The sequence below is a fragment of the Clupea harengus genome, chromosome 13 (genome assembly GCF_900700415.2).
Source record: "Clupea harengus chromosome 13, Ch_v2.0.2, whole genome shotgun sequence".
In the NCBI taxonomy this organism is placed as follows: domain Eukaryota; kingdom Metazoa; phylum Chordata; class Actinopteri; order Clupeiformes; family Clupeidae; genus Clupea; species Clupea harengus.
In genome coordinates, this window is record NC_045164.1 from 9,309,586 (window position 1) to 9,326,340 (window position 16,755).

The 16,755-nt window shown below is 40.3% G+C and overlaps 2 protein-coding genes across 3 annotated transcripts in view; one reads left to right on the plus strand and one right to left on the minus strand.

Moving 5' to 3' along the window:
• pgbd5 (piggyBac transposable element derived 5) overlaps positions 1-9,872 on the plus strand; it is a 29,112-nt gene extending 19,240 nt beyond the window's left edge. Inside the window, exon 7 of the mRNA XM_012814315.3 lies at positions 3,653-9,872. Within this exon, the coding sequence (XP_012669769.1) occupies positions 3,653-3,848 (196 nt within the window). The 3' untranslated portion in view covers positions 3,849-9,872. The remainder of the gene's footprint in view (positions 1-3,652) is intronic.
• A 3,079-nt stretch (positions 9,873-12,951) lies between these two features.
• The window catches only part of galnt2 (UDP-N-acetyl-alpha-D-galactosamine:polypeptide N-acetylgalactosaminyltransferase 2), an 80,127-nt gene continuing 76,323 nt past the window's right edge, over positions 12,952-16,755 (minus strand). For both annotated transcript variants that reach the window (XM_031579218.2, XM_012814314.2), the window contains exon 16: positions 12,952-16,701. In XM_031579218.2, coding sequence (XP_031435078.1) covers positions 16,546-16,701 — 156 coding nt within the window. In that variant the 3' untranslated portion in view covers positions 12,952-16,545. The remainder of the gene's footprint in view (positions 16,702-16,755) is intronic.

Sequence of the window (16,755 nt, forward strand, 5' to 3'; positions counted from 1 at the left end):
AAATGAACAGGCAAATCATTTCAGCAAAACATAAATGTAGGCACATTGAATCAAAATAAGATGGTTTATTTCATACACATTCCCATGAGAGATATTTTGTGTAGCCTAGCTAGAACAACATGCTTATCTTAAATGTTATAAAATCAGAACATGTTAATATTACAGATCCCGACTGATATGGTGTTAATACTAATAGCCTACAAATTCAATGAGACAGAAGAGACAGTGTAACGGAGCGTCGTTAGAAAGGCCTGACGGCATGCCACTGGTATCTTCATACATATTTCTCAACACAACATTAGTGAAGTGTAAGGGACAGGGTAGCCTATCTTAAACTCTGGTTTCATTTCTTCTAGCATGGTTAAATAATATCTATCTGCAGCGCCACAGACCTGCAGTTTTGAGATCAACCATGTTTTAAGACCTACAGTATCAGGCTAGTAGCTACCATAGTTTTGGGCAGCAGACAGTGACAGGCTAATAAGCTAATATAATTTGGATAATTAATCGTTTTTGGGCGCTTCATCATTTCCAATGAATGTGTAATACAAAACTACATTAAAACAATCCTAGTAGGCTACTACAAACACTTTTAATGGTGTTTGCCTATACAGGCCTATAGCCTAACGCCTATCAGGTGTTTGCTTTGTTGAGCCACAAAGGCGGAATCCATGCAACAAACAGTATTCATTTTTCAATGCACATAGACATTTTGTTGTGATAAAGTTAGATAGTTAGAAAGGGTCGACAGTGGTACAGTAGGTAGAGAAGTCGTTTAGTAATCAGAAGGTTGCTAGTTCGATTCCCTGTCGAAGCGTCCTTGAGCAAGACACTGAACCCCTAATTGCTCCTGATGTGCAGTGTGCCATCAGTGTAAATGTAAAAAATGTGTATACCTTGTAAGTCTGCTAAATGACTAAATGTAAATGTAAATGTAGATAAACTAGCCTAGTGGCCTAGTTAAAGGTAAAGTCCATGATAGTAGGAGCAATTCGCTCGCGACTGTAATAACTTTTTGTCAAATTTAACTAACTGCTCCTCACGTTCCACTGGCATGCAGCGGGGGGGTTGGTATCGTCTTGAAGGGATTTATTTTTGGATATTGACCAGTGGACTCTACATTACCCCACTTATCATACAGTTACTTGCAAAAACGATAAAAAGACATTCCTCCAAAATATCTGTTCTCCGCTGCATGTCGGGGTGCTGTTCGTCCTGTCAGGATTTATTTGCCAATACTGACTGGCGGACTATACATTATCCCTTACACATTGGACCTCCGAACATTAGGGTGACTCATTCAATGGAACATTCTGCAGCATTCTGAAGAGCCATATAATAATACACCTTATTATACGGCTATTCAGAATGTTGCTGTTCGTCCTGCGGGATTTATTTTATGATAATGACCGCCAGACTATACAAGGCAAGGCAAGGCAAGGCAAGGCAAGGCAATTTTATTTATATGGGCCATTCTACCGAATTGGTGCAAAGTGTGGTCCCACAACAAGAAAAACTTTTTACAAAACAATTAAGTATTCAGACATAGATATTTACTAAGAATATGTTATGGTCTATTTAAACCCAAGACATTAAATGAGATAGGGATAAGCTAAATATATACAAAATCATCATTTATAGGGTACTTTCTATTGGGAAGTAGCTGTCCCCAACCCTGACATCTAAATTTCAACACTTTTTATTTTTTTTATTTTTTTTTCAATGATCTAATTTCAAAGATCTTTATGATTACGTTTAAACAGAACTTGGAAGATTTATATTTATTGTGGGTTTAATTTTTTTTAAATAAACTATGCTCAAAAAATCATGTCCATAGTTTTCATGTCACTACCGAAACACAGGAGTTTTAGTCCATTGGCTGAGCCTGGTTTTTAGCCACACCCCTGCATTTATAACCAGGCAGTGATACTGCATCCCTGTCCCTCATGGCTGAATGGTAAGTAGCTAGATCCCATACTTTTGATATAAATGTGTTCCAAAGTCTGAAAATCAGTGTGTAACCTTAAGAATGGTCACTACCGAACACAAATTTTTCTTCAATTAAGTAAACTTTTTGGGGTTTTATGCAAAGTATTATGTTTGTTTGTGTGTACACCTCTTCAAAGATTTGTTTGCTAGCCATGTAGTTGCTAGAATTATTTATTTATGCTCAAAGTTAGCTAGAATTGTCACTACCGAAACAGTCACTACCGAAACAGTCACACTACCAAAACATATGGTAAAGTTTCGGTAGTGACATGATCGTTTCGGTAGTGACAAAATGGAATGGTAAGATGAATTGTATAAATTGAACTTTGAAATTTGGTAAAAATTTCATTTTTATAGATTTCATTGTGAAAACCTTCAAGAAATATTTGTAAAAATACTCTTCAGAGAAGGGAAGGAAACACAATCTGAACAGGTTAATAATAATACTCTTTTACCATAGTGTATTACTATGTTTCGGTAGTGACAATTTTTTGGAGAGGAAAAACATTCCAACACATTCTGAAAATACAACATAAAAATTGACGGTTCTTTTACTAGAAATGTGTGCTTTAGATATGGTTCAATATACAAACGGACAAAGTTTTGGGAATAAAACCTACAAATTTTCAAAATATTTCCAACCTGACTTTGCACCAATTCGGTAGAATGGCCCATATAGCGCATTTCATGCACATGTGCAACTCAATGTGCTTTACATATACAATAGCAGGAAAGACAATAAAGAATTAAAATGATACAAAATAAGAGTAAAGTGAAACAAGTAAAAAGAAGATGATAAACATAAAAATAAAAGATAAGAAAGTAAGTGTACTGGAATAACATAATCATATGGAATATAGGTGCCACAACTCACAGTTTAGACAGGTACTCCTGTAGCAAGCAAATCAGTGAAGCAAATCAGTGTTCATAGGCCCGATAAAACAAGAAGCAACATTTGGGGCACATCTAAGTGTTTCTGGGAGTTTGTTCCAGGAATAAGAAGCAAAATATTTGAATGATGCTTTACCATGTTTTGTCTTAGGTCTATAAACAGTTAGCAGTCCCTTTCCAGATGACCTAAGGGTTCTTGATGGTTGAAAGGGAGTAAGAAGATCTAGGAGGTATTTTGGGCCCAAACCATTCAGGGTTTTGTAGACCAATAAAATAATTTTAAATTCAACTCTCTTGCACAGTGGAAGATGTGGTCGTATTTTTTGGTTTTTGTGAGAACCCTTGCAGCTGCATTATACATGATCCCTTACATCCCAAACATCCACCATCAGCACAAAAGTAGGGGTAAGACGACAAGGTGAACGAGGTAACGAAAGTTACTAAGTAAAGGATAATGTATAATCCGGCAGTCATTATCGAAAAATAAATCCCATATTATGGCTTATTTTGTTTTGAGATCAGTAGAATAATAAAGGCTAGACATAAATACACACAGTGGTTTAACTACTTTTGTAAGTAGTTCAAAGAGAGTTGAGCACCAAAAAGGAAGCCACATTTTGGCAACCATGTATAGAGTCATGTTGACGCTCAATCTGCACTGCAATCCGAGGCTCTGATTGAGACCTAAAAAGGGTTTTCCACAAGTTAGAGAGACCTTTTTGTGTACTCTATTAATGACTCTTTATCCCATTTTCTCTTTGCTTTCCTGTAGGTACTTTATCTTCCACAAACCTAACAAGACCTGGCAGCAGGTGTTCTGGCTGACCATAAGCATTGCCATAAACAATGCCTACATCCTGTACAAGATGTCTGACGCGTACCACGTGAAACGCTACAGCAGGGCACAGTTTGGTGAGAGGCTGGTCAGGGAACTCCTGGACTTGGACGACTGTTCACCTACGCAGTAGAAGTGACCACCTTCCTATCTCTCTCTCTCACACACACACACACACACACACTCACACACACACACACACACACACACACACACACACTTACACACACACACACACTGTCACACACCAACATACAGCATATGCATACACTCATTTAACTTCACCACGACACTACAAGTCTAAACTAAATGTTTGCGTCCCTCTACTCACTTACTTTGTGATTGTCATCAGTCGTTTAACGCAACCCGCGCCAAGTCTGGATGGCATAGACGGGTGACAGACTGACCACAGATCAGGAACGGAGGCTCTGTACCAAGACCCCTCTGGCAGTGCACATAGTGCACTGCATCTCACGTGTCACGTCACAACTTTAATGTCACAGACTGCATGCTAAAGCTAAAACCCTCCTTCATGCGTGCTGTACCATGTGCCCTTGTTAACGTGCAATGATCGTTTCAAAAAGTGGAGTCCTGTGGTGTTAGCTAATTACTCGCACTGTAGCTGTGAAGAGGAGAACAGGAGAGAGAAAAAAAGAACAGCCTTCAGTGACTGCCCTCCCTCTGTGAATAGTAATATGATCCCCCACAGTAGAAAACCCCTCCTCTTCATCCAGTATGCATAATAATGTGTACGCACTGATTATGAATCAAAGAGGCACCACTCAGAGTAAAAAGGAAAGACCCGTGCTCGTACAGCAGTTGCCTCTGGTCTTTATACATACAGTTGCAAGGTAGGGGAGAAGATAGGCGTAGGACACCACAGCGCAGGGTGTTGCGTCTCTTTCACTGGTAAATGTCTACCAGGGTTAAATCTTGATGCTGGACACTTGTGTGCGCTTGACTACTTTATCTTCAGGTAATGAATGCTGTTATGAAAAAAAAACTCAGTGACACATAATAATGTGTGCTTGATAAGAATGAACTACATCCAATTATCAATGCCATCAAAACCATCGCCTCATCCTAAAGCCAACTCTGAATCATCTGAACTCCGAAGGTGATCCTCAACTGACTAATAGCAATTCCCTGAAGCTTACAAATGCTTCAACTGACACCCTATGTGCTATTCACCAATATCATCTGAACAAGATCTGTATCAAATGAATGCACTGAATGAGAGGCAACAGCGAAATCATGGAATCAGAGATGGAGACTGGTGTTTGAGGTCCAGACTCTAACTGACATCTCTGTATCAAGTCATGACCCTCAACCTTTTCACAACCAAGGTTTACCCAATGGGACAAGCTGAGACAGGCCCACAGTAGACAGTATGTCCTGAATGAGTTCTACTTTAGCTTATTCATGGAAGCACCTCACTGTGAAATGGCCATATTTTTGTCATCAGGATGTAATGGCACTTGACAGACATACTGGAATTTATTTTTCTTTAAATTCTTTTGTCCACATTTTGTCCTGGTGTTGTTTATCTGAGGCAAGCCACACAACAGTCAATTCAGATTGGTAAGGAACGTATAAGCCCCCCACTGTCACTAAAAGACACTTGTCTGTACAGAAGTCTTGAAACAGCTCCTGACTTCAACTTACTCTATGACAAATCCAGCCTGATCCGGGAACTCAGGATCAACTTTAATCAATATAGTATCTATTCTAATGTTCGTGACATATCTGTCCCCTCTATCGTAAGTGCTTCAGTGCAGTACTGTACGTCAGCCTTTGTACACCAGTCGAGTGAATGTCCCATTGCCATGGAAACATAATCTCTGTACAAAAGAGTGCAAGTTACTACTGTGCCACAGCTATGCTTATAACTGGATCTTCCAAAGTCTTCCCAAAGGTTCTTGTTTTGTTTCTTTTGGTCTGGCCTAATCTTTTGAAGATTTTTCACCAATCATTCATGTTTTCCACTGTGAAAAATAATAGATATAATATAGATATTATAAAAATGAAATATAGATATTGAAATAATTATTTTGGAGCATAGTGAGGCTGAAAAAGACAGCTCTGTAACAGCACTTTTCCCATTCTCCTTTTTGCACTTGGAAGCTGTTAAGTTTGAAAGCATGACTATGTTTACTAGCTTTAAAGTCTTTATGAGGCATTAAATGTGTCTGGTAATCTCCCATCTCTCATGGAGCTCTGCCCTTTATGTAACACACACGCAACATCTGAATTATTCATGCCATGATGTTACTGCTGTCGAGAACGATAAAGATCTCCTTCACCTGGTATCATCATCTCTGTATGGTGGGTAAACCATCCATTGTTATTTGTCTGTCTGAGAAAAGATGGTTAGCTATGAGGAGAGAGGTTGAGACTCTGTGCAGGGTTATTTATGTTGTGTATGGGCAGGCCTTGCTTTTGAAAGTGAGTGGAGAGATGCGCTGAAAGGCAACTGAGTGAGAGGGAGAATGAATAGAGAAGATTTGCAAACGGTTTCTATGGTGATGTGTGCTTTCTAAATGGTGAAATGTTATCAATGTGTGAAAGTACAGTGATTTAATTATCATCAGTCTAACATACTAAGGATTTTTTCGTTAAAAATGTTAAGCATTATGTGCATTGTCATGTCTATAATATGTTGCCATTGGTCTTATGTGTGTATGTTCATTTGTGAGTTTGTGTTTGTATCAGACCCCTTGACAGCAATTCCTGGTAGACAACCAGAGACTACTAGTAGACATAATGTGCCATGCATGTCATTCTCTCTCAGCAATGTCATGAAATTGGAAATGGTGTGAGTTTTTTTCATGCCACATGTCACATGTCACACATGTCAGTCATACCATATCAATACTACTTTCAGTGTCAAGCATGTAAGGAGTAAATCAATAAAGAAGCAGCACCTTAAAGGAACACTTGGGGATTCCTCAACCTGGGCCCTATTTTTTGATCTTTTTGTGTTAAAAATGTTAGTAAGGACAATTAACGATTGAAATCGGTCCAGTATTGAGTTAGAATGCTGTAATCGGCAACTGCAAAATAGACACAGGTATATCTCTGTAAGGATCCTTTCCATGTAGTCAGATACCTTTAATTACATTATGAGCCTGTCTGGCGGGAAAAAAGTGGTTTACTTTGACGTGGATGCTTGCCCCATAGGATTACATTGTATAGCCGTTGTACAGTTGCCTGTGTTGGTTTTGCGTTGACATGTGTCTGTTTGGCGGTTGTCGGTTATAGCATTCAAACTCATCACTGGACCAATTTCGATCATTAATTGTCCTTCGCAAAAGTTTAGACCCAAAAACATCTCAAAATATGGGCCAGGTTGAAAAGTCCCAAAGTTTCCCTTTAAGGAAATACCTTGCCAGGCATACTAATGCATTTTTGAAAGATATTGAAGTAGTCGGAAACATTGCCTGATTTTCTTTTATCATGCTCAGATGGGAAGTATTAGAGTCTTCCCATTGTCTTGATAATTGATAATTATGGTGTGCACTTCAATCACTGCTACCTAAAGACAAAAGAGAACAATGACATCCTCTCCATCATTACTCTCAGCTCCTTTGAAATGTCTGGCCCAGGTCAATGATTTCCTCCTGAGCTACTTAAGTTGGAAGAGCCCAGCCATGTTCAGTGTGGTCTCCCAGTGCCTTTCTCTGTTATGCATCCAACTTCACGGACATGATTCATTTTCAAGAGAGTGATGTAAAACTAAAGCGACCTTGATATTCTGTTTCTTGTGTATCTGGTGAATTATATGGTGTGCATTAGAGATACTGGGTAGTGGTTGATAAATAAAAAATAAGGCAGATTGCAGTGGCCACAGCAATGAACACCTTGTTCTTGTACATTATGCACTGCACGTCCTTTGTGGCCCTGACACGCTATGAAAGTCTTGTTCTGGGAATGATGGGTTGCATTTCATCCATTCACTGACTCTGGACTCTCATCATTGCTGAATGGTTGAATGGAGTCCTGCTCCACTACCAGACTGAAGCTCTGCATAGAAAATCGATTCAGCAGCCATTAATGATACATAATTATTGCCGCTCGTGTGTGTTTGCTGAAACGTGTTGCCATAATTTCCCCTGGGAATGACACGTTCAGCCCCGGTGGCAAGTGAAGCAGAAGGACGTTTGAAGAATCAGTCTGAGTGTGTGGAGATGAGTGATGCCCACACTGCCTAATAGTTTTCATCACACATCTCACACATCCAGTTAACGTCCGCTGCTGCACACAGCCATTGAAAACGCTCTGTTACTTACAGACCATAATTTCATACAAGTGCCCACGACCTCCTGATCATCCCCTTAGACTGCATGCTATCAATGGCATTGACTCTCACCAACCATTTCTCACCAATGTCCTGGAACATTTGTTGCATTGGGTGAAGTTTCGTCACATCAAAGATGTTCCTGTGTTGTTTGGGATTCATGTATTTGTTTACTTGCCAGTTTGTTTGCTTCATTGACACTCGAGGATGTAAATGCCATATTTTGTAGCTTTATCTTATGTTGATTACAGATTTCACATTTCTTAAAATGTTGCCTGCAACTGTAGTGTATATAAAGTTATTGTAATTACTAGACCATTTTCTGAATTGAAAATATGTGTGATATGTTTAAAAAACAACTCAAATCTTAATCACAGTTATTCTATTGTGAAATGGTGATGTAATTTATTTTTGTGAACACTGTCTATGTGAATAACTGGATGAAACTTTCACTTACAATATAATCCCATATCTTGTTTTGTACAGTAATTCCATTTATCAACTACACATCAAAACAAATGTTAGAACAGCAATTTACTTCAAGCACTATGTATCAACTGTACTGCAGATGGGAGATTATTGGACAGATTGTTTCGCCTGTAATGGTTTCTGAACTTACTTTGTTTCGTTACAAATTATTATTATTGAGAATCAAAATGTGTGTACTGTAAGAACTCTTGTCTTGAATGTGTCTGAGTGTCTGAATAGATTGAATTTAATGAGGAGAACTGGGTCCTCTGTAGTACCTGCGCAATCATTCATGAACACTAGTCAGCAACCAGGATGCAGGCATCAACATGACCTTTACAGTTGTGTAGTAATGAAGGAATGCTTGATGAAGGTGGTTGCCTCTGGTTGTTATGAGTCCTTATCGGATGTGGTTCTTACGTAGATGTTACATGCTGTGGATATGGGTGGCTGTTCACATGAAGAGGAACTATGTTAATGGTGTCTTTTCACTCTTCCTGCAACTGAAAGTAAACAAACTTCGCTGACCTCAGGGCTACATCTCTGCAATCCTGTAGTTACACAGACTACACAAACAAATCAGCCAAGAGACGGACTTTAAGCCTCTCCAGGTGCTACTAAATCACAGAGAGCAGAGGGTCTTTTAATATAGGGGACAGGCCAGGAGTGAGGAAAGTCAGAACCGTGGCTGTTTTTACACTACAATGAGTCCTGTGGTCAGCTGAGAGATGGGTGTGCTGGAAAAGCAATAGAGAATTCGGCTCCTGGTGAACATCTGTGGTTGTTTTGTTTTGTATTCTTGGCAAGCATAAGAGTTCTGTACAAAATCACATTTCGAACGGAAAGTCTCCATCCGTAACCCAATTTGGTACGCAGAGGAGGTTTGCCATTGTGTTTGAGAGAGGCAGATCGCTGCATAACACACTCTACGGAACGTGTCTACTGTAGGCTGGACCAAATCTCAACCGGTATCTAATCACCACGCAAAGCCAGAATTTAATGTGACTCGATCTGTATCTATTAACTTTATATGACAGTGCACTGTATGGATGTCGTGGATGTTCTCGTGTCGACTTTAGAATCTGCTTAGTGTCCTGCCTGTGTGTGTTTTCACTGTGGTTGAGGTTGATTTGGAAGGGGGCAGTGTTTTGGGTGAGAGTGTGGGTTCTGTGTGTGCGCATGTGAGTGAGTGTGTATCTCTGTGTGTGTGTGTGTGTGTGTAAACCCGTCCTATCGTCTGTAACCATGTTGTTTGCTGTCTGTGATGCTTGTGTGAACAGTGCACCACCCTGATGTCTGAAGGCCTCCTTTAACACACATAACACCACCCCTATGTTGATGTGAGTTTACACTGATTTGCACACTTCTAATAAATGTGATGACTTTTTAAAATTCCTGTTGTTCAAATTTTTGAATGCACATCAACAGCATACACAGTACACACATTTCTTCTCCCATGTTGTATGTACTATATGAGGCCTACCTCCTGTTCAGTTAATGCCAAATACTTCCTGTTCAAAACTGGGGGAGCAGCTGACTGAAAAAGATACAGGTCTGATCTGGCATAGATCCAGACCAGTCAGCTGCTCTCTAATCATCCAAGACAAATTCACAGGACTACCCAGTTAACTGTCGTACCATCCAGTGGCAGACGGTAATACTTTAAAAGTACTTTAGTATTGGTGAACCTGAACAAGCCATTAACTTGTACATCATCAAGCAATAATGTTGTGTTTAGAAAGCTTATTTGTCAATCAATGGATGCCAATAATTTGGGGATGTTACAGAGGCTGAGCCCGAGCCCTAATGACAAAGAGTACAAGTCCTGGGTGTATACACCATATATGAAACTTTTCATGTAGGTTCAGTAATTAGTTACTTCTACTTCAAGGGATATTTCTCCCTTAAATTAAGTTAGCCATATAATCTATACAACCTCGTGCCAGCAGTCACTACAACAATGATTGTTGTCAGAGTAGCACAAAATTAGATATACTGCAAAGAACTGATGACCAACTTTGATTACAATGAATGCTGTCAAACTGTTTGTTTCACAGAAAAATAAACCAAATATGAGGCTCTTCTGACGTGAGGATAAAAAGATGGCAGAATTGTAATTTACACCCCTATTTTTTCCCATTTATCATCCCTATCCCTTTAATACGTAATACTATCTTGTGTTAAGAAAGAGTTTAAAGGTCTGTTCATGTTAATTGCGAAAATAATGGTAATTAAAGCCTAGTTAATGACCAGACAGGGTGCATCAAAAGTAAACTCAGTGGTGTCTGGATTGATAGCATAATAGCATTCGAAAAGGCAATAGCACTGAAAAAGGCAGACCTTAAGATACTGTGCAGTCTTATGTATACACAGTAGACACAGCCACACAGTCATATACATAACAAAACAAACACAATAGCTATAAACCATGTTCGATTCCCAGGAATACAGCCATAAAAATGACATCTGCATTAATCATACTATTAAAGCACATGGCAAACAACCGTGTTACTCCAAAGCAGTAGCACAAAAATATTTCAATAAAAAACTTTGTTCAGACTGTTAACGTGACCTTGGCCCTCCTCGGCTGCTTCTCCGGCAAGCTACTACAGCTCGTCGGCCTCTAGAAGTGACAGATGGTCAGACCAGTCCAGCAGCGCCACCACAGGAATAGCATTACATCATCCCCCCAGCACACAGTGTGTGACCAGCAGGCAAAGTGCGCGGCCCACAAATCTGTTTGGAGGGAAAACAACAAGAAAAACATCTTTCCCCGTATACACTTCAAAGGAAGTAGAGTAGACGGCTCTGGTATAACTCGCTCTTGTTCAAACCAGATCAAACCTGTGCCTCTAAGGAAAAGTAAAGGCTTTCCATGAGGAGCTTCGTGTTGCCATGGCATTTGTTTCTTTTCACTATGGCAACTTCTAGGTACTCTCTTTGCCTTTAACAGCATCCTACTGAAGCCCACAGCTTCGAGTCAAAAAGCCAGCATGGTCCCCTGTATCTCTCACAAGTACACATTTCCAGAGGACCAGATCCTAGTCACTAGAACACTTGAAATCACTTGAAAGGTGAATGCCTGCAAACCTCCTATTGTATGACCGAATGCAGGGCTATCCCATTTCTAGGCCCCTGCCTCTACTTTTCCGGGAACACTGAGGGTAGCCTAATTCTGGCCCCATCCACCTTTCCTGATTGACCCCCACCACCCCTCTTTGATGTCTCTGTTGTCAAGTGCTCTACATGGACACACCACAGCTTTCAATGTGTTTGTGCACTTCTTGCTATAGCAACTACTCACCACTAGTCAGCCTGTGAAATCTCAGAGGCCTAGCTGGGCCCACAGCCATGAAGGTCTTATTAATGACTTTAATTCCAATCAAATGGGTCACTCAAATGACTGCACAAATCCAAGCTTGTGATAGCTGCAGTGGTCTATTACTATGTTAGTGTATGACTCATGCTTTAGGCAAACACAGGACAGTGCATCTGGCAGAAGCCTAGTTAGGCCTTCTGCCACAACGGAGGCGCGCTTAAACTCAATTAGACGAGCTGAAGAAACGAAGCCTTGAAAAGGATTAGAGCAGGCCGTGAAGGGCGTAAACAGTCATGATGTTAGTGGCTGCCTACACTAACAGACAGGAGAGAAGGCAGCCATCCAGTGGAAACAACTGTGACTTCGTCAACAGTCCAAAAAAGAAGAAAGCTTGGATCTTCAGAGCCCATGGTGTGTGTGCATATGCGTGTGTGGTAGCGCGTTGAGTGCGATGAGACATGCGCTCATTAAAAACAACAGAGTGCTTTTCGTCGTCTCAGAAGCACAGCGTCATGTCTGGGCCCCGTGGTGGGGTGTGAAATAAATGAGCGTTCCGAGCCGCGCGAGACACACCGCACGCAGAGATCTGTGCCTCTCCGGAATGTGAGGTTAGATCTCATCAGGCAGCCTCTGCCGAGACTAGCTTGACTCATGTTCACAAAAACGGTGTCTCAGAATACAGTTAATGATTACAAACAAGAATTTTGATTCTCGTACTAAATACGGTTTCATCCCAAGGTTTTTATTAGTTATTGGTCAAACCTGCAACAGGACTCTAGCATTGATCCCAGTTTTAAAGATACAAACATTTTATTTTGTAGTTAGTTCATCTAGCTAGTTCACAGCACCTAGTATGAGACATCACTTGCTCCCTTTCTGATGCTCCTAACTCTTTGCTTACTATAAGCATGTGCATCAGACTGCTTACATAAGTCAGAGATTTTTGCCCTTTTCTTTTTCTGACGCTCCTTTGGCCAGTCCAGGCCTGCCTCTTTTCAGTTAGACTTATGATTAGCATGGTGAAATACTGTCCAATTCAGAACTGGACCAAAAAAAAGAAACAAAAAAAAAACACAAAGCTGCAAAGTATGTGTGTGTTTTTTCCTTTTAGGTGTGTGTGTGTAGGGTAGCCAAGGAATTTTCACAGACTGATTAATTATATAGTTATATTTATATAAACCCATTTATTTAAGTTATCTCGTTTTCCTCATTCAAAGTATTTTTTTTCGGCATATCTATAAAACAATGAACAGTTACAAGCTCTGTACAGTAGACCAATTCACTATAGACTGCAAGTTTATGTGTGTGTATGTACATGCATGGACATACAGATTGTATATACACACATATACACATTTACAAATGGTGATTCTCCACACGGTCTTCTTTTCCCATTGGATACGACAGTTTCCTTACAATACCGCGGGTCTATTTGGAAAAAATAATCAAAACATAGAAAATAACACTTCAAAATGCATTGTTTTGAAATTATGATTTTGTGTATTACATCAAAAATTCGACATCTCCCATTACATATGAATTTCACATGGTCTAATCTTTAATACAAATGTATTGACAAATGTAAATTAAACCGTAAATAACTTTGGCACACTGTGCAAATGTAAACATTAGATCCAATTTAAGATTAAAAAGGACACCATCGTCATTTGTGGATTATCATCTAGTTTACCACCATCTGTTTGCTTCCATTTGATAAGGGCAACAAACATTGATTGTATTTTCTTTATTTTCTTATAAAAATCCTGTTGTCCAAAAATAAAGTGATGGAGACGTGGTGTGAAAAACACACTCTTCTGTTTGGCCTCCTGGTGGTGGTGGTGGGTGTTAGGGAGGGGGGGACTCAATAAAATGTGTCGTTCTTTTTGTTTGACTGTCCCTTTCTGCTCTTCTTGTAGCTAGTAGTGCATCATGGGACAGTTTGAAGCACTTCAGCCATGGAAACAACAGGAAAAGTTCTACATCCTTTGAGGCAAATTTATATTAAATCAACTGCAAGTTTCAGTTCAACAGCTGTTTTTTCTCTCCTTTTGTGGTCATTTTGATCAACATATTTATATACTCATTCATTTGTTCTAATACTTAGAACCTCTACAATTTAGCATTACCCTGTTGAAAAGGTAATTTGAAATATGAAAACGATACAGGTATGGGTGGCTTCAGGAATTATATGTCTCTCGCAACAGACTTGTACAGCGAGTGAGAGGGGATTATGTCCAGGTGATCAGAGAGTTATTTCTAAACACACAGTATTACTGTCATACAAAGAAGAGGGGCTAGCCAAAGAAAAAAAACATAAGTGAATGTCACATCGTATAGTATTCGCTATTCTAGAATAAATTAATTACAATGATGTTGGGATATCCCAACTCAGACTTAAAAAAAAATATATCTATCATAGTAACACGACTATGGAGGGATAACTGCCTCTACACGTCCTGCTTCAATCACATTTAAAGAGGATTTCGGCCAGGTCATCGAGAGCAAACCAAAATCCATCGTTAGGTACCGCATGTTTTACAAGCCATGTTAGGTGTTGGGCTGTGCCATCATCTCTGAGCGAGACACGAGACTGTAGGTGGGTGGTTGGAGGATGACAAAGGAAAAAAAATGAAAGACGGAACATCGACAAGAGCGAGGAAATCTTATTGCTTTTCTCCCTTCTGTGCCCTACAGACTAGCAGTGAGCTATGCTTTCCTTTGCAGAGAGGTTACCAGGGGACAAATAAAATAACAACAAGTCCTCAACAAATCACAGTCACGTCTGTCTCCGCTTACAGTATAATGGATATCTGTTAAAAGGCAATCACCTTAAGTCATTGGGAGAACACACAGAGAAAGTTTGAGGTGTTGACAAACAAACAAACAAACATACATAACAAAACAAAAAAGAGAGAGAGAGAGAAACAAATAAGATAGTCAAGTATTGGTACTATATGCGATCACCAGGTCACAAGACCTCTTGGTTCAGACTGTTGAATTAAAGAAAAACAAACTAAAAGAAAGACTGCAATTATGTCATACGAGTGCAAGACATAATAATAATAATAATAATCGCTCATGTAAAATCACCCTCTAGAACCTTCTGGGTACAGAAAATAGGATGAAATATACTCTGCACAGAAGCCTGCAGGCCCAAACAGTCTTTGTATCTGGCCGACAAGATGTGCTCACAGAGTGGAACACCGACACAAGACGGAGTACAGGGCAGAAAAATAAAACAAGTTGACACGACTTACACCAACACAGTCAGAAAGGAATAAGAGAATATACGGAACCATCAGTTCAAATTTACTGATTTGTAATAATCACTTGATTCTTTTACATGATGTAACAAACAAACAGACAAAAAAGGAGCATCTCCTTTAAGGAGTCCATGGAGAGAACAATGATGACAAAATTGGGACAATACACTGCTTTCCTGTTTTGTTTTCTCTTAGTTCCTTCAAAGCATACACAAAGAGGGGAAATAGACAAAATGAATCTAAATACATTGTGTATCTTTTTTTCCCCTGTTCAGTCTTTAATGTTTGAGTAAATTTGCTGAAGGGGACCGAAGAGGACGTAACACATACACACACATACAGTGGTAGCATCCAGTGCTGCACCACCAGAGAACCCAGCAGCGAATCTACTTCCTGGACACTCCCCAAGGCCCCGCCCTCCATCCCCCCCATGGATCAGAAGGGACTGGCAGGGAGGACGTCGTTCTCATTGTGACTGACATTGCACCTTATCTTTTCCCCCGTCCATCAATACCAGACAGAAACTTAAAAAAAAACAACAAAAAAATACAATGACCCTTGGTATAAATTGTAGAAAACAATGTTAGTCTTTTTTCCAACCCCACCCTCCCTTTTTGCCCCATTCCCATGAATTCCAGCGAGTCCACTGACTTCAAACTCGGAACTTCCTGTTCCCCAAATCCCTCCACCCCACACGCAAAAAAGCAGGCCAAGTGCTCCAACCTTCGTCAAAGTCTGAGAGGGAGATTTGTGCTCAGTTATAGAGTTCTCTCCCTTTGGGCAGCCGGAACACTCCCAGAACCAATCGAAGGAACCAACCCCAAGTGTGCTGAAAGAACAACTACCTGCGATCAGCTCCGGTCGGCTGTAGAGTGCCGGGCGGGAGCCTCAATGGAGATGGTTCAGAGTTTGTTTTTTCTTTACATTCGACAATATTAGTTACTTGTGAAGGAAAGAAAATATAAAAATAAGAAAAAAAAGATTGTGTTCTTTCTTTCAGAAATATGGTGGAAATTCAATGGACAAAAATAGTGAGATAGAAAAAGATTGACTAGAAAACAAACAAACAAATCCATCAAGGTGATTTTTCCATCTTAAATTGCGTCAGAAAGAAGGAACTCAAAGGAAATAATAAAAACCCAAAAGGGGAAAAAAAAAAGAATGTAGATTCACTTTTCCAAGAAACTGGACCAAAATTTAAAACAATGAGGTATATAGTTGGATGGGAAATCTTCAACACACACACTGTTTTTCATATGCTCCAATGCTGTTTCGTCGCTCATCAGATGCCCCCGCACCATAGGGGCCCAGGGCTGGTGCTCAGGTCCCACAATTTGGTGCTGTGTCCTGTGTGGCCCAATAGGCAGCCCTGACAAGGCCTTACCAGGGTGGATAGAGAGAAAGACAGGGAAAGGAGATAAGGAGGGGAGGGGGAGGATGAAAGGATGGGAGGGATGAGAGGTGGAGAGGTGGAGAGGTGGGCCTAGGGCTGCAGATTGAGGGTGAACTTCCACTGTTGTGTAAGCGAGGGGCTGCACACCTCCACAGTGAGCCCCCCTGTGCGGGCCCCCCGGCTGTCCAGGCACAAGTTGCTGCCCACGTGCCGCAGCTTGGCGTTGCTCTCGATCTGCTCCCATTTCTACACACACAAACAGTGGGGAAAAAACACAACAATGTTAAAGATATACCCAGA